The sequence below is a fragment of the Cariama cristata genome, unplaced genomic scaffold, assembly GCF_000690535.1.
Source record: "Cariama cristata isolate BGI_N322 unplaced genomic scaffold, ASM69053v1 scaffold15253, whole genome shotgun sequence".
NCBI classification, from domain to species: Eukaryota; Metazoa; Chordata; class Aves; order Cariamiformes; family Cariamidae; genus Cariama; species Cariama cristata.
Window position 1 is genome coordinate 65,709 of NW_009610273.1, and position 17,956 is coordinate 83,664.

Here is a 17,956-nt window from a genome sequence, read left to right on the forward strand (position 1 = left end):
GTTTCTGAGTAACTAAATGAAATGTAAGTTAAATTAAATATTCTGATGCTGTTTTGCTATGTTTATACTTGGATAGCATAAACTTCACACTATACCTCTGAAGTATTAACCGTCTTTTAATGAGGCTGCATGTTAGTGTAGTTCAACAGAACTAACTGGTTCTTGTCACCATCTTCTGTGTTTTAATGCAACACGTTACTTTTTATACTTCATTACATTACCTTAATAAACTTCATATGGATAAATACATTTTGTCTGGTATGTGACTTGTATAACCATTGCATTCTAATTAATTGTGTCAAGGTAAGGCTAATTCATTTTGGGAAAAGAGCTTAATTTGCACTCCTTATGTTGAGTGTACATTATCTCTAGTTTTCCGCTAAACAACCACTTTAGAGTCTAATAAATTAGTGCCCAATAAATGCATCATAAATCTATCATTGTAAATAGCTATCCTCATGACAGTGTCCATCCAGCAGTTGTGGCACAAAAGCATTATCTGCAATGAAAGACGCATTGAAAAGGGGCTCTGTGGCCTCTGTCAGTAGTAGAAGGTAGAAATTCTATTATCAGCGTATTGATTCCAATCCTGTAATGTGCTTTTAGATCCCATTAAACTATTGTCAAAGTGCATTCACCAGAAGTTGAAAAAGGTACTTAATAATTTGCACATTAGACCTGCTAATTAGGGAAGCCATGCCATCAACCTTATCTTCCAACCCCAAATAGCTTTAGCTTTTGATAAAGAACTGTCTAGTGCAGTGATACAAGCCTAGATTTCAGCTGTTGGATCTGCTGCATAAAATGGTGGCCACTAAAAAATTCTCAAAAGAATGTCAGCCTATAGTTACAGGTGCCTTCAAGTAGCTGTGTATATTGATCTTATTTTTCCTTTCATCTTGGAGATTAGATGGTGATAAAATGGTTATAAAGTGCTTACAATAAGTGTAAGGTTAACAAATTCAAGAAAATACCTCCTCTTTTCAGACCTCCCTCCCCTCCTCCCCCACTGCCCCCAGTGACGAAGGTAAGTTTTGTGGCTGTCCAAGGGAAGAGAGGAAGATCTTCTTTGAAAAATATTAGATTTTGTACTCCAGTGAGTCTTCTCAAACATTGATTCTTGAGATCACATGGGTTGGAACAGTGGAATATGATCAGAAGACTCCATAAAGTGTAGAAGCACAAATCCACAGGAAAGCACGATAATATGTATAGCAGGAGTTTCTATGAAATCCATATAGTATAGAAGTTGGTGTTGGGACACCTTCTTTGCCTTTTTAAACAGATGTGAATGCCATTGTTGTTACTGAAAATATGTTGACTCACTAAAGGAGAGTTCTGTGCCTTTAAATTTCCCTGAGAGAAAATTTTGAAGCCTTAAAAATAATTCTGAAGGTTTCTGTCTTGGCAACAGTTGCTTAGATGAATGGCTTTGGAGCTTTTTCAGAAGCAAAATATTTAAGTTGAGGATGATCCTTCTCAGGCAGATTTATAACACTTAGGGAAAATGCATTCTTAGGCATTCAAATGCAATCTCCTACCTGGAACTCCTGCCTGAAACATCTGGAAGGCAGATGACAGGGAAAGAAAAAAAAAACTCTTTATCGACTTACTTTCAGAATGGGGAAAAACTTTAGAAGTGATGTGAACAAAAGTGATCAGAGCCCAAGAGAAAAGATAAAATATTTTCCTCTGTCCTAAAAACAAGTCTGCAAGAGTTCTTGACTATCTACAAGAGTGCTCTTTTGAAATTGCACTGGAGATTTTATGATTCTATGATTTGATATGTCTTATGTCTTCATACACAAAAAGAGAATAACTATATGACAGGTCCCTGATTCTTTCCTAAAATATTTCTCACTTTATTCCCTAAATATTCCCCTTTTCTCCATTAGCTTGGGAAGCAGCTGCCACTGCCAGATCTGTGTGAGCAGCAGCTAGCATTAAGTTTGTCTCTCAACAGAGACTTGCCATTTTTGCCTGTAATCATATTACAAATTGACTTTGTGTGACAGATTATTATCAATAACCCAGAAGATAAATCCCCTGAATTCTGTTTGATAAATATTATGTTATTCATTGTTTTCCTGATTTTTGGTGTGTATTTATTTCATTATTATGGTAATGTTCAAAATAGAATCATAGAATCATTATGGTTGGAAGAGACCTCAAAGATCATCAAGTCCAACCGTATACCCAATGCCACCATGCCTGATAAACCCACTAAACCGTATCTCGAAGCACCACAACTAAATGGTTTTTGAACACCTCCAAGGATGGTGAGTCCACCACCTCCCTGGGGAGCCCATTCCAATGCTTAACGACTCTAACAGTGAAGAAGTTCTTCCTAATACTCAACCTGAACCTCCCCTGGTGCAACTTGAGACCGTTTTCCTCTTGTCCTGTCACCAGTTACTGGGGAGAAGAGACCAACCCTCACCTTGCTACAACCTCCTTTCAGGTAGTTGTAGAGGACGATCAGGTCTCCCCTCAACCTCCTCTTCTCCAGACTAAACAACCCCAGCTCCCTCAGCTGCTCCTCGTAAGACTTGTTCTCCAAATAGTAGGTATAATAACTCACAATGATCACCTGAACTGTTCACTTGAACTGCAACCATATATAAAGTAGAGATTTACTTTTTTATTTTTACAAACTGTGGTGGTTTTTTTTAAATAAGAATGTAAACGTAAGTTGATCACATTTTTTTCAGTATGTACCTGCAGAAACATATAATTGAATTTGTAGCCAAGAAAATCGTAAGTGCATGCAACCGTAGTTCTGAGTGTATCGAACCTTCAGTCAGGGACATAATGCAATACTTCTGTCCACAGTACTAAAAACCCCGAAGCATCTTTTCTTGCTGATTTTTAAAAATGTACTACTGATTTTACAGATTTTACTGATTTTTAAAAATTTTGCTACTTCCCCTTCATTTTGAAGACATACTTTGTGAGTATGGAATCGAATTCAATTATCTATGGTATTGTCTGAATCACCTGAATACTTATCTAAGTAATATGTATGATTTGATTGCTTTTAAAATATGTGATTTTGATAATGAGACAAGTTAAAATGATTTTTTTTTTTTGTTTAAACTTAGATCTACAAAATAGAAAATAAGGTGATAACAAGTCTGTGCGTTTTGGGGTAGCTTTCTATTCTTGCCCATCTTGTGTAGCCTGTGTTATTATCTTGCACCATCTAGTGGCGAAAATTGGATGGATAAAAATAAAAATGCAAGGTGATGGATCTTCTAATATGTAATAAACTGTGTTGTGGCCTTTTTGAAAAGGCACTCTTCAACAATCATTCCTGCCATTTAGAATTAAGTGGGAATTCTACAATAGTTCCTTTAAAACACCGTGAAAACACTGAGTAAAAAGTGAACTGCATCGACATTTGCTATAGTTTTACTGCTACCAAGTGTTATTATTTTCTGTCTTCTGTTTTACGTCCTTCTTAGCCTTTATGGCATAATATATTTATTATTCCTGCTACATTAGTCCATTTGTTTCAGACTGTGATGGTACTTTGACAAAATGGTGGTAGAATTAATCTTACATTGAAAAACTCTGAAAATGGATAGTTACATCACTGGAAAACCCCAGGAAGTGTGGATAACTGAATGCTGTAGTCTTACTTGTGGCAGTGCAGGGTTGTGGGGAGGAAGGGGAGCTACAGAAGTGTTGCTGGATCAGAAGTCAAGGTTTGCTACTTCAAAATATAAAAATAAAAGGAAAAATAGGATTTTTTTTTAAAAAAATACATTTTCTGATTTTTTAAAAATAGTGGTCAGAAAGAGTACAAAACTTTTTTTTTTTTTTACTCTGATTTGCAGAAAGAGCTTTATAGGGAGAGAGAGTAGCTTTTATTATACAATGAATACACCTTTCCTGACATCCTTAGCCCACTGTGGAGACAATACTATTATAATGCAACATAAACGTAAATTAATCTGTGTCCTGATCTCTATTTGCTGACCTGCAGGGAAGGTTAGACGTTTTACTTCACCTCGTGCCAGGATGACTCTTAAAAGACAGCAGTTTTCTGGAACACCCTGCCAGTAGTTCCCTTTTGCTATTTTAGGAAGGAAGTCAATTAAAGCATGTAAATACTAAGCTCACAGAAATTATTGTACACAAATGGAATAGTAACTATTAGTTAGTTTATGGTTGGTGTCTGTATTCTTAAGAGAAGCTTGATGAGTTGGGTGATACAAATATGCTTTAATATGGCCAAATTCAATGTGTCCATACTGCAAAAAGAGGAATTGTATTTCGTGAAGTAAAGTCAAAAGAACAAGTAATTATGCAATTCTGCAAAACAAATACAGAAATCTTACAAGTGGGCAGACAGCAAAATATTAGTGGTGTTGAGGTCTCAACAATGATCTGTTCATGTGGAACACCATTGGTAGTTCTGATCTTGTAACACTGAAGAAGACAGGAATTTAAATAAGAGAAAGCTTTCTGATCTGGTTAGGCTTTGTAAAAGGGTATTTTATAGGAGGAAGTTAAAGGAACCTGACTTATTTTAGTTCAGTGAAAAAATCTCTGGGAGGATTAATGAAGTTGCTGCCCGTAAGTAATACATCATGGATATAATCAAGGAGGAAGGAAAGAGCTGGTGAAGCTTTAGGACAATATTGAAATAAGAACAATGGGTATGAACAAACTTTACCTATTGGACTTGAAGTGGAAATCAGAATGTTTCTAATCATTAGATGGATCTGAATATTGACTAACTTGCCAGTGACAATAGTAAAGCTACTATAGTGGGATGAAACACAGTACATTTCTAGACTGTGTTGTTGCCTGCAGTAGCAGAGGAGAAGGCTTAGCAGTGCAGGGGCCCCTTCTCACCAGGTGTTTCCACTGTGGTACAGAACATGTCCCATACTGCTATTAATGCTCCTTGTGGGCTTTACCAGTGAAAATCTCCTCACCCTCAGGCCAATTGGTGGCACCAGGCACTGGCCTGTACCCCCCAGAGTGGCCGGCTGCATCGTACGCCAGGCTCCGCAGGAGGTGGACCCTGGAGAAGGCTGTCCTGCCTCTCATCTCCGTGGTCCTTGTTGAAGGGGACTTACTCAGAAGGGAGCAAGCTAATGTGTGCAGGGTATGAAACGGTGTCAGCTAAACTGACACTTTCATTTTACTTAATTGTTCCGGGAGTAGGATTTGAGCGCAGTCAATACTACCTGCACACAGACATGGTGGAGTATTGATGAGGTTTTTTCCCTCTAGGTGTAACAAAAGCAAGAAGCTTGCAACTGAAGGATTAAAGTGGGAAGTAAGACATATTTTTTAACACCTATTGTAATTCAGATTGTTCTAGCTTATCAAGGAAAGTGGTAAATACTCCATCACGTGGAGTCTTTACACCAGGATTGCCTGCCTCTCTAAAAAATGTGCTCTAACTCATCTATGGATTTATTGAGTTAAATACAGGAATCCCTAGACAGAATCCTCTGGCCTGTGTTTTCTGAGAGGTCAGATTCACAGATCTTAATGTTCTTTTTCGACCTTAAAAAGCTATGAATCAAGTAAAAATCTGAGTGTTCAAAAGCACTGTGAATTTTTAATCTTACCATTTTGCATTTTTCTTAGTACTAGAACAGCTCTTATTATTAGTTAGCACGTTACAGAAGAAGCTAGTCATGTGTTTAATTCTCTGTGCTCTAAAGATGTGATTGTTACCATAGACTGAAATGCGTGGTTGTTTAAAAACATTTTAAAATTACTTCAGAGTGTAGAAAAACAAACTTTTTTTTTGGAAGGTTTCAGAAGGTGACAGTATCTCAGCTTTTTAGTTTTTTTAATCCTCTTAGTACTCTAATAATCCCTTCCAATTGGGCTGCTACTCAACACAATTAACCTCATGTAGTAAAGAGTGGAATATGTAAAGGTCTTTAGTGTTTTAATAACTACCTTTGATCCTGGTTTATATCTGAATGCAATGACAGTATCTTAGGTTTTGGGAGTTTTTCATTAAAAATTCTTCCATACTGAGGTATCTTGGTGTACTTGAAGGACAGTAGTTAACGCTTGTCAGTAGAAAAACAAGGTTTAGGCTTGGTTTTTGTTGTTTGGTTTTTTACTTTTTTTGATTTTTTTACTTTTGTTGAAAGTACTGAGCATGTATAACTTGGATTTTCAACAGTAGGAATTGTGAATGCTTATCATTCTGTAAATTAGGCTTGTATTAGAACCTTAATTTTGACTTAGCAGACATTGTTTTTACCAATAATGTGATCCTGCAGAATTCAGAATCACCAAACAGTTAGAGAAGAGCCTAGTCTGTCAAGCACAACTTTCCTAATCCAACTGGAAGGAGAGCGCTCTGCGTGAGCTCTCTGCTTACACAGCTTACTTTCTCTTCTAGGGCACTCATTAGCATCCGTGAAGCTGGGGGAAGATTTTCATCTCAGTTTCCATCTGACTTGCAGTGGTGAATTTAGTATTGCACACTGGCTTCTGTGAAGCAGCTCTGACTTTGCCTAATCCACTTTCTCATAAAAAAACACGGGGCCATGCAGTCAGCTGCATTATCAGCTGGAGGTCTAGGTCTAAAGACTGAATGCCATAGAATGTACTCTTAGGAGCAGACAGAAAAAACCCTACCTTTATAACTTGTCGTAATCTTTTATCAATTTTACGGTTACAGCACACAATTAAAGTTTACCAAGATGATGAAAATCATTATGTTTGTAGGTGGTTGAGCTGAAGCCAGGTGGAAAAGATATTCCTGTTACCAGCGCTAACCGAATCGCATACATCCATTTGGTGGCAGACTACAGGTTAAACAAACAAATTCGACAGCATTGCCTTGCTTTCCGGCAGGGACTGGCCAATGTTGTGAATCTTGAATGGCTTCGAATGTTTGATCAACAGGAAATACAGGTACTTCTGCTTAAAACTGCAGAAAACAGTTGCTTTAAACAGAAATAAATGCTAATTTTTGCCTGTAATGTAACTGTCTAATTTCATTCACTATTAGGTTCTGATTTCTGGTGCCCAGGTTCCTATTAGTTTGGATGACCTTAAGTCTTTCACAAACTATTCAGGTAAGCATATTTTACTTAAATAAATAAATGTATTATCACTGACTCAGGCATAAATAAACTTGCTTTTTATCCTAGCTTTTAAAAAAAAGTTGTGGTGTCATTCTTAACTTTCGTTGTTAACTTTGGCCAAACTCTGTAGATAGGCCTGAATTTCAGAGGATTGTGTAAAATTATGACCTAATTTTACAAATGCTGGGAAATAATAGGTATGCAGTTTATTTTATTCGCACACCTAAATACAAGTTTATAGCCGGATAATTAGAGGACATGTAATTCCTTTTCTAAATGGATGTTAGTCAATGGTTCTATCTGGTTGCCCTGAAAATGAGCCTGCAAATGACTTTGGGATAGTTGTTTCTACCACTGCATTCAGGTACGTACGATTTCTCAGCCTGAAGAGAGAGCTTACGTTGTTGCCTTGTGAGAAATGCAAGGAATCTTACTTCATTTTCCCCTGCATTTATCATGAATGTAATCAAAAAGTAGCCACTTATATCATCAGTTTACATCTGAGCTTACCTCAAGGTAAGCTGATAGATTAAATAACATCCTGAGTTTGCAGATTTTGGAAACTCTTGGAGTAAAAGGCAGTAAATCCGAAGTTACTAGGTAAACACTAAATGAAATAAAATAAATTTAAAATAAACAAATAGGATTCAGTGAAGAAAACTGCAGTTAAGAAGCTGAGGGTGATAGTAGCTGTGGTTAGGTAAGCAGTGAATGAGAAACTCAAAGTGCAGTGATCAAAGAGATCTATAGATACTGGAAATCAGCAGTGTAAGCCGGCTGGTTATATTTTCCCCAAGCTTTTCAAGATTGATGCTAGATTTTCTGAAGAATTGTATTTCTTAGATAAAATTATTCTACCTATAAATCATTTAAGTCTCATTATAAAACTATTCTACCTATAAATCATTTAATTCTCATTATAGGTGGCTACACAGCAGACCATCCTGTAATTAAAATATTCTGGAGAGTTGTAGAAAGCTTCACTGATGAAGAGAAACGCAAACTACTCAAGTTTGTAACAAGCTGTTCTCGACCGCCTCTTCTGGGGTTTAAGGTATATGTCTTCCTGACTTCCTAGCAAATTTTTGTAAATACTGTAGATGATGATACAAGTTCTTCTTGTCTGTAGGAATATACAGTTTGAGAAGGATGTTCCTCTGTGATTACAGAAACAACTTCAGTGTCTGCATTTGCATGTATAATGTGTATGATTTTAAAATATTTAATGAAATGTTGTTCTTTTTTTTCCATTTCAACAGCAAAATTTGATAAGCCTAGAAACACATTGGTTAGAGCACTTACTCTTTGTCATGGAAGATCCTTGCTGCTGTTTTGTGTTACTGCTACCAGGTTCAAAGAACAGGTTGATTTAAGAAGAATGTCTTTTAAATGAGGCAAAAGAGGATTTAGGATATAAAAGCACCTATTAAATTTGAACCGCTTCAATTAACCACTTGAAGTGGGAGATGTATTGTGTTTCTGTCTAGTTACTGTTTATCTGCTTATAGGATCACAGCTCATTACCCTTTGTATCTAAATATTTTTCTGCTATCTTTAGATTGCTATTTACTGTGAAGCTTAAGTATGAAGAAAACTTTTGTCCACTGCTTATAAAACTAAAGAGAGGCTGAGGCAAGTTGAAGACATTTTGAAACTAAATTTTGAGGATGTTCTACTCATGAGTTTCAGCTGGGCTGCAAAATTCTGGCTAAGAACCGGCCACAGACTTCATTTCCTCTAAAATGTGGGAACATTCGATGCTTTTCTGTAAAAAAAATAAAAGAATAAATTGCTTCATAGTAACACTATCACCTTTAATACACTGGTGAACAGCATGTTTACTGTTGTACTATTTAGTAAAATTAATACAAAGATGGTCTTATCTGGAACAAATACAGGCATTGCATCATCCAGTTCCTTACAAGTAAGAACAAGATTTGTTGCTAAACAAAATTTGAGTACATGTACTTAGTAAATTTTCACTTTATAACGTACTGTGGGACAATATTTAATTAGCAGTAATTAACTGATTTCCTACATTTATTATGTAAAATAGGTAGATGAACCCATAAGAAATGAATGCAGGTATTGTGTAAGCCCTGAAGGTTTATTAGCTGTTTTGTAAAATAAGTGGTGTTGAGTGAGCATTTTCTCATTATAGAAATACTTCAGGGACAGATACTAACATTTCATGTAGGAGCAAGGAATTCAGATATACATAATAGTCTGGAGGTGGAAACAAAATACTTGGAGTTCTGTACTATTTTTTCTCGAATCATACTCTGAAAGTTCATTCTAGTGGGATTTTTTTGGGGGGGGTTTGTTTGGGTTTTTTAATCAGCATTTAAAAAAATACATGAAAGGCAAATGCTAGAAGAATTTCTCCTCAGCTCTAGGAATTGGGCCCCTTCCTGTGATGTGTCCTGGGATTGACACATGATAAGGATGTCAGAAGTAAAAAATGAAACAAAAACCCCCACCTTCTTCCACACACACAATTCAGACATTTGTAGTACTTATCACTGGTTTTCTCTTATTGAATTAAACAAAATTCATTCTAGAATTTTCAAACTTTTAATGCTTACTGTTTTCATAAGAACAGTTTTCCTCAGGAAAACAAACAAGAAGACACTCCAGTATTGAAATCACAGTGATCTCAAGACACAGACCTCTGACACTTGAATGATTTAAAATATATAAAAGCGTATGTGGTTTGTCATACAGTAATATGTGGATGAGTTGCTATTGGAATACTCCCAGTAGCTTAAACAACTGCTTTTTTTCAGACTGCAGAGCGATTTTGAAGTGGAAGAATTGTTTCTAGTGCCCCATTCTGCAGGGAAGTGTGGCCCTTTTCCCTTGACTTCCATGTGTCCCCTTCTGCTACGACTTCACATTCTCTTCCCTCTTCAATCCTTTTTGTCTATTTTCCTATTTCTTTGTAAGCCAATACAGGTGTGCAGCACTGCCATTGCAGCATGTGGTCATTTAAACCTCCCTTTGCTACAGTCATTCTGTAACCCTTTGTGCAGTGTCACCCTCTGCATAATCCCTTCAGCTGCTGTAGCAAGTGCTGTGTGGTGCTGTTAGCATGTGCATAGGCAATGTATCCTCCAACTTCAATATGTATAATCTGTAGCTCAGCTACACACCTTTTATAGGCACCTCGGAGAGGAATTGGCACTTTCAGTCGGTAATTTGTCTGACTCTTCCGTGTGTGCTTCAGGATGAAATGAATCATGTCTTAGACTCCACAAAACATACTAACTAGATCCCCTTTAACAGTAAAGAGTATCTGGGGTGACGAGATTTGGATATGGAGACAACGGAGGTGGTTGTTTAATCACATGAATCCTATCTAGGGTATTCATTAACTGATTTATGTGATTGATTATTTAAAAGCCTGCAAGCATTTCTCTTAAACTCTCCAAATCTGTGTGAATATCACTGTAACAGTACTCTAACAACAAATAGGATTTTATAGGACAGTGGGAAGAAGAATTAGAAAACTGTGGGATGAGACCAAGGCAGAACAGTGCATATCAGTCATGTAATGAAGGGAGAACTGAAGAACAGTTGCATGGAAACAAAGTAAATGGAAGTCTCCATTTGATGTCATCCTTTTTAATTACAAGGGGAGAGGAGGAAATGCAGATGCACCTATCGAGCTTTGAGGTAGCCAGCGTGACATTTGAAGAGATGGAGGAAGTGAATCAAAACTCTCAAAATGTTGAGGCTGACAGTGACACATTAGAAAGAAGCTAAACGTGGAAAGCTGAAATTTGTGCATGTAGTTGGGAGATGGCCCACAACCTGACTTTAACATACTTGGCTAGGAAAAAATGAAAGTAAAATAGTCATCAAATTTTCAGCATGATAGCTGTAAGTTAAAAGATTAGTTCACTGTACAACAGATTTCTGAGCTCAGCCACGTGTAACAGTCTTGGCAACAGAAAGTGGAGTGAAGAGGCATTACTGCTGCTTTACTGGGCAGCGCTGAGTGGGAGTTAGGTCAGCACTTGCATGGTGCTTGCAGTAGTATCTTGTTAACATGGATTTACCAACAAACCAGGGGAATGTTTGCCAGAAAAGGAAGTGGGTAACTGGTATTGTCATCGGCAGTAATGTTTTGGTAGCCTGTGACAGTGTGTTTAGAGCTTTGAAGGTGAAGAGTGCGAAGCTGCAGGAGTGCTGAATATTACCAGCCAAATAAATGTCTGAATATATTTACGTTGATGGTAGACATTAACACAAGCTATCTTCAAAATTTGTTTATGTTTTTGGTGTGTGTACTATATTTTTCTGAGAGGTACACAATTTCTAGTTCTCACTCTGAAATCTTCTGTACGCTTTATATCATGGAACCTTCATGTTTACTTAAAAGTTAGTGCGTGTTAATTTAAGATAAGGTGCTAGAGTGAGTCCAGAGAAGGGCTGGTGAAGGGTCTGGAGGGTAAGTCTTACGAGGAGCGGCTGAGGGAGCTGGGGTTGTTTAGCCTGGAGAAGAGGAGGCTGAGGGGAGACCTGATCGCTCTCTACAACTACCTGAAAGGAGGTTGTAGTGAGGTGGGGGTTGCTTTCTTCTCCCAAGCAACTAGTGACAGGACAAGAGAGCATAGTCTCAAGCTGCGCCAGGGGAGGTTCAGGTTAGACATCAGGAGGCCTTTCTTCACAGAAGGCGTCATTAAATATTGGACTGGGCTGCCCAGGGAGGTGGTGGAGTCGCCATCGCTGGAAGTGTTTTAAAGAAAGACTGGATGTGACACTTAGTGCCATGGTCTAGTTGACATGGTGGTGTTAGGGCAAAGGTTGGACTCTGATCCCAGAAGTCTCTTCCAATCTCATCGATTCTGTGATTCTGTGAAGGAAATGTCTTAACATTCATAGTTTATAGATAACACAGTGTAGCTTTGTGTCATTTAAAAATTTTAAACTTTCACTGACAGTTTCAGACTCAGAATAACATTTACTAAAGCTAATTAAAGTTTAGTAAGTTTAATAAATGTGATTGTTACAGACAAAAAAAAAATCATTAAAGCATGGTTGAAAATTGTTAAGTTCCAATCAGGTCACATAATAAATTGATGATACTTTTCACGTCCAAACTATTGCAGTTTCCTGCTGTATAGTCTTTAATTATGCAACAAATGGTGCCCTTGGCATGACATTTCAATTTAGAACTTCATTTTTCCATTTTTAAAGCTAGAGTAGGGGAATTCAATTACCATTTTGAAAGGAACACTAAAAATGCAGCATTTTAGCCATGAAATACTTTTAAGGCCTCCATTTGAACAATAATTTAGCTTAGAATCTCATTGACCTTTTGCCTTTGGAGCTGAGATTTTTTTCCAGTTTCTAAAATCAGAACTGTTTCACCTCAGGCAAGCATTTGATAAAACGAATACTTTCTTGCCAGCAAAAGCAGTGCTTTAGAGGTAACAAATAAATACATTTTTCACTATACTCTTTCTCAGAAGAAAAAACATCAGATATTATTAAAACAATTAAATATTGCAGACAAAATGTCTTAAAAGTCTGTTCCTCAGATCAATAGTTACCACATCAGAAGAATAATCAGGGCCTGACAAGTTTATATCATTACTGACTCACTATGCACGTCAATATCATCCCAATAACAGCTGAGTGACTTTATAATCACTCTCTGAAGAAACACTGAGTATAATTGCTTTAAATAAAGTTTGGAGAATATAAAGTACCTCTTGATTCAGAGTTCTAGACCATGGTAGTGTAAATACTCAATCTTATACATGAACAGATCCATTGAAGTCATTAGTACTGTTTGTTGTGAAATTCATAAATCGTACGCTTGCTGAAAGATTAGTTTAGACAGAAATCACTTTAGGGCAAGAAATGCCTTTAGCGTTGTAGCAAACAATTGATTTTAACAAAATATCATTCTGTATTGTGGTGCATAGAAGGAAGATGATGGCTTGATAGTCATCCACTTGAAGAATTTATTTTATATATCTAGGGTACACTAATAAACTGAAGTTCCAGAAGGAAAACACTGAAAGGGTGTTTTTGAGCGTAGTTTATTTGGGATGTTTTGCCTTTTTTTTTTTTTTTTTTGTGTATGTCACAGAAAGAAATTGGTGTAGTGCTACAACTTGATCAAATTTGTTCTTAGATCTGGTTTCTGGTTGCTCATTCATCCTCTTTCTCCTCAGGGCATCCCTTTATCATGACAAGTAAACGCTCGTGTAGAATTTGTGCATAGAATTGGAATACTTTTAAACTCTAACAGAAGAATGTTATAACTGGCATAGCACATGACTTCATTAGCTAGAGCAAAATTGCCTTTGTTGGGATTTTTGTGTATACAGGAACAATGTCTTCCCTGCCTAGAAAGAAAAAAAAACAGAAAGTACGATTCTCAGAAGAAGCTGTGTATTATACAATGACAAATATTGTATGTCATACAAACATGACAGAACATCCTTTTCCGTTTACCTCCGTCACTGCTAGTGGTCTGTTGTTCCCTGTGGTCAGCATGTATTTCACTGTCAGAAAACTTCAGTGTAGCAGGAACCCATCATTTTCCTGTCCCTACAAAATAAACAGCATCCATGGACATTTGGGAGGCTTCGTAAGGAGAGTCTGAAGTTGTGAATCCCAGTTGTTTCTCCCAAATAAAACAAAAAAATTCTTGCATGCTCCTGTATTACTTTTCCTATTTTGTGTTTCGCTGTTTTTGTAGCATCATAAATTTGCAGAATAGACTGAACAATAACTTAATTATTATTTTTTCCTTAGAACCAAATAAATTACTCTGTGTTTTGCAAATTAATGGATCGTGGTGGGGACAAGGTAGAGGGAGGCACTACACACTTTAAAAGTGCTTTTGGGGCCATCGGGAATGAAAGAAAACACCATTTGAGTATGTCATTGTGACAGGTTTTAATCTAATGATTTATTTCCTAGAAATCTGTGCCAGCTGTTATGGGTTAGGTTTTAGCTTGTCTGTATTTTTGATATATTTTTTCTGTTGCATTTTTTCAGGAGTTATATCCTGCATTTTGCATTCACAACGGAGGATCTGATTTAGACAGGCTACCTACTGCCAGTACCTGCATGAACTTGCTGAAGCTTCCTGAGTTTTATGACGAAAATCTGATGCGAAGCAAGCTTCTTTATGCCATTGAATGTGCTGCTGGATTTGAATTAAGCTGAGTCGAACTGATGCTTATTTGGATGATCTGCAGAGGAACTAACCAGTGCCTACTCTATAAGCAGCACTCATATTCGAGCAGTTTTAAGGGAATTCTGTCTAGATTTCTGCAGCTCTTGTGTCTTATCAAATGCCCTCAAATAGGTTTCATTTTAAAACACGATTTCTTAGTTAGCTTTCATTAATTAATATTACATTGACACTGCTTTATGATTCGAAACAATGAATGCTGTGTGCAGTGTGGCTGTTTTCTGTGTTTATGCGAAGAAAGAGCACATTTAAAGAACAGTCACATCTCAGTGAAATTAACCAAAGATGAAGCTTTGGCTTTGTGCTGTTCAAACATAAACAATTTCACAAACTGGCAATAAAGTTGTGTACCATGCAGCGCATTGGGATGAGACAGGGCTAACATCCTGTAATTAATCTTTTAGATGGAAGTGAAGCAGATGTTTGGAGATATCCCAGAACTGAGAGGATGAAAATGCTCATTACCGATAGCCTAACATCTTTACTTACATTGTAAATTGTAGAATTGTAAACAATTCTACAAATTGTTTACAAATCATAGTTGTTGCAGAACTGATTTTGTTTTATACTACCTTCCCTCAAGATGGTAGGCACTGAGATAAAACGTTTATATTATTCCATTTGTGCTTTCTGAAATACCTTGGAGAAATTGGATTTGCATTATTTTAAGCTCAACCTTTGGCTGTGTCATTATCACTTGAACACTGTTGTGAATGGATGTGACTATCCATGTTTTCTCTGTTCTGTTTCTGTTTGTTGTGCCTGTACAGATTTTTTTTTTTAATGTATCAGACTCCTATTGCATACACAGTACATACAAAAGTCATCACTTTGGAAAAATACACATGTAACAGCTATTTAAATTATTTGAACCAAAGTTATCAGGCTTTATCTTTTATATTTGAAGCCTGTGGTGTTCACATTCCTTTTCCCCATCATTTCTTTCCATCTTAAAATACCATATCTGTGCTGTAGACACTAGTCAAATTCATTATTTTTTTGTGATTAAACAGCTTTTATATCTTATGCCTGCAGTGTTTCTGCTAAGAAAAGAAGGTGGGAATATGCTGCTTAACATAATTTGATATCTGGGAAGAAATTTGTTTTCATATGGAAGGAACTGATCCTCTAGTAGTAGGCACATCATTGGGTATTCGTATGCAAACTGCAGTCAATTCAAAAAAGGAATTACAGTTCAAACTAAGATTCTTAAGTGCATCCCTCTGAACTTTAGTTTTATATTTTAAATCATCAAAATTTACAATCAAATTTGTATTCATCTCTTATGCAAAAAAATATTTTGCTGTTACTGGAAACTCTGTTGGATTTCATATTTAATAAGCAGTAACGAGCAATATCCTTTTAAATGTGGGGAAACTGAGTGATTTTAAGATGTTTACTAGTAACCATATAAAAATGTATAATTTCTTAATTTGGGTAATAAATGAAGTGTTAAAATACTATTTGTAGTCTTGATGTACAGAAATAAAAGGATTGGTTTTCTTTTTGGTTTTGCTTTAGGCTTTTTATTTAAGTTAAATGTTACGTACCCAAGCTATTCTTTATCCCCAAATTCTTTTCTTGTATATTTTTCTACATAAATTATGGAACTTGTAAAGGAGTTGAAAAAGAGATCAGTAGTAGTGGAACTGCCTCCTCCTAATCTAATCTTCTTTTAGATAGCATTATTTATTTTAGAACCTAATGCTTTAAATATTTTGAAATTATTTTTCAATTCCATTATTTTGCTACATTGGGTTGTGTTGTATCTGTACTTTGTAAAATTAAATTTAAATTTTCTATTAAATATTTGTATTTTGAAGATTGTGTTGGAGTCATGCCAAGTAATCATGACTGGTAGTGTACGCTTTCTGCTTTTGGAAAAGGAGACAGTGCACACTATTCCTGTCTATTACTATGAATGCAAGTTCAACATAGAGGCTAGGCGGGGAGGGAAGTGTGAGTTGCAGATAGGTGTAGTCGTGTGATTGCAAGAATCACACAGTTGCAGGAAACTTCAGTAGAGAATTTGAGTTTGCTGAAAATACTCTGACTTCTTATTTCTTCAGTATGTAGTACTTGGTGATCTGGTTTTGTATATTCCGTACTTTAAGTATGAAATTCTGACCTACTCAAGTCAGTGGGATTGTAGCCTGGATTTCATTCTGCAGGTAGTCAGTTGGAAATCTGTGCTGCACCAGCTTACACCACTTTCCATATCCAGACTGCACTAAAAAGAGGTAGGGCTTCCCATTGGCACGGAGTGCTTTCCATTCTGACTGTCAACTGTTTTTGTATAGTCACAATGAAGCACGAGTCCCTGCTCTTCAATGATCTATTGCTGGATATTTTAAGGAACAGGAGGTAAAGGTATGAGAAATAATATAGGTATAGTTAGTCATGTCCTCAGGAGCTAGGTGGCCTAAATGATCTCTTGGAGCTCTTACGTAGCAAGAATTGTTTATATATGAAAATGGATTTTCTGGGTTTTTTTAAAAGAAAAGCAAACTCTCTCCCGGTTGTGATGCTCCCAGAATTTAGGTAGGCAGAGGCAGGAAGCACTTTGCATGCAAGTAACCTGAAATATTGTATATGTTGATCATCAGAATTATAGCAGTAATAATCATGGGTTTGGAGTTGTTTTCTGTGCAAGACGACCGTTCCTTAAAGTCAGTTTCTGTACCACAGTGTTTAGTCCTCCTAGTTCAGTACTTGCTTTTTGAAAAATGACAGTATTTTCTGTTTGGTTTTTGTTTTCAAATAATTTTTGTTTTATAATCTTGTAACCTGTTTTAAAAACATTTTTGTCACAGTTAATCTTTATGATGGAAGATGTTGCAAATTCTTGATCTCGCCAAAGTTAAAATTTATAAAAGCGGAATAAAAAAGTAGAATTAGCACTTGGTCTGTTTCTCTTAGTGAGAATTTTTCCAGATGTGGGTTTAGTCCTACTAGCTGGATTAAAAAAAACAAAAAACAAAAAACAAAACAAAAACAACACACCAAACCAAACCAGAAATGATTGGCCTTGTTTCTTAATCTCAGTTGTCTTCCATCATGGTGCTGAAAGCCAGACTTGTATAAATTTCACAAAACTCATTCGTGATTTTTAGGGAGAATTTATGTCTACAAAAGAGGAAAGATTTGGCTCCAGTTTCATGCGTAAACACTGAGCTGACAGAAGTTTGATTTGAACAACAAGGTTATCTTCAATTATTTTTGTGTGGGGTGCTCCATAATTTAAAAAAAAAAAAAAAGCTTCCTTGATGCTGTTAGTAGCAATGTGGATAGTTTTTTTGGCATCACTTGAGTAATCTAGCACAAACATCCTGATTTGATCTATAAAGGGGTTTGGAATTCAAAGAAAACACTTTAAGGAGTGCGGTGAGCTCACGCTAAATTTCAGTTTAAACCAAAAACGATTTGTTAAATGCCAGTGAGACAGCACATACTCTTTTCACCACAGAAAAACAGTACAGCACAGAAACAAAAAGGAAAGAACAAGAGAGCTGTTTTTCTTGGAATGTTTTGTTGGAACTGTAATTTTTTTTTGTATTTATAATTATATGCAAAAACTTTAAAATATTTGTTCATATACATGATTCTGTGTTAATAATGGTTTGTGATGTAAATGCTTGTTACTTTTTTTTTTTCATGATGC

At 36.3% G+C, this 17,956-nt stretch overlaps 1 protein-coding gene across 1 annotated transcript in view; it reads left to right on the top strand.

Moving 5' to 3' along the window:
- The window catches only part of UBE3C (ubiquitin protein ligase E3C), an 80,470-nt gene extending 65,705 nt beyond the window's left edge, over positions 1 to 14,765 (top strand). The window contains exons 20-23 of the mRNA XM_009697834.1: positions 6,715 to 6,903; positions 7,001 to 7,067; positions 8,000 to 8,130; positions 14,097 to 14,765. Of these exons, the coding sequence (XP_009696136.1) occupies positions 6,715 to 6,903; positions 7,001 to 7,067; positions 8,000 to 8,130; positions 14,097 to 14,267 (558 nt within the window). The 3' untranslated portion in view covers positions 14,268 to 14,765. The remainder of the gene's footprint in view (positions 1 to 6,714; positions 6,904 to 7,000; positions 7,068 to 7,999; positions 8,131 to 14,096) is intronic.
- The last annotated feature ends 3,191 nt before the right edge of the window (positions 14,766 to 17,956 follow it).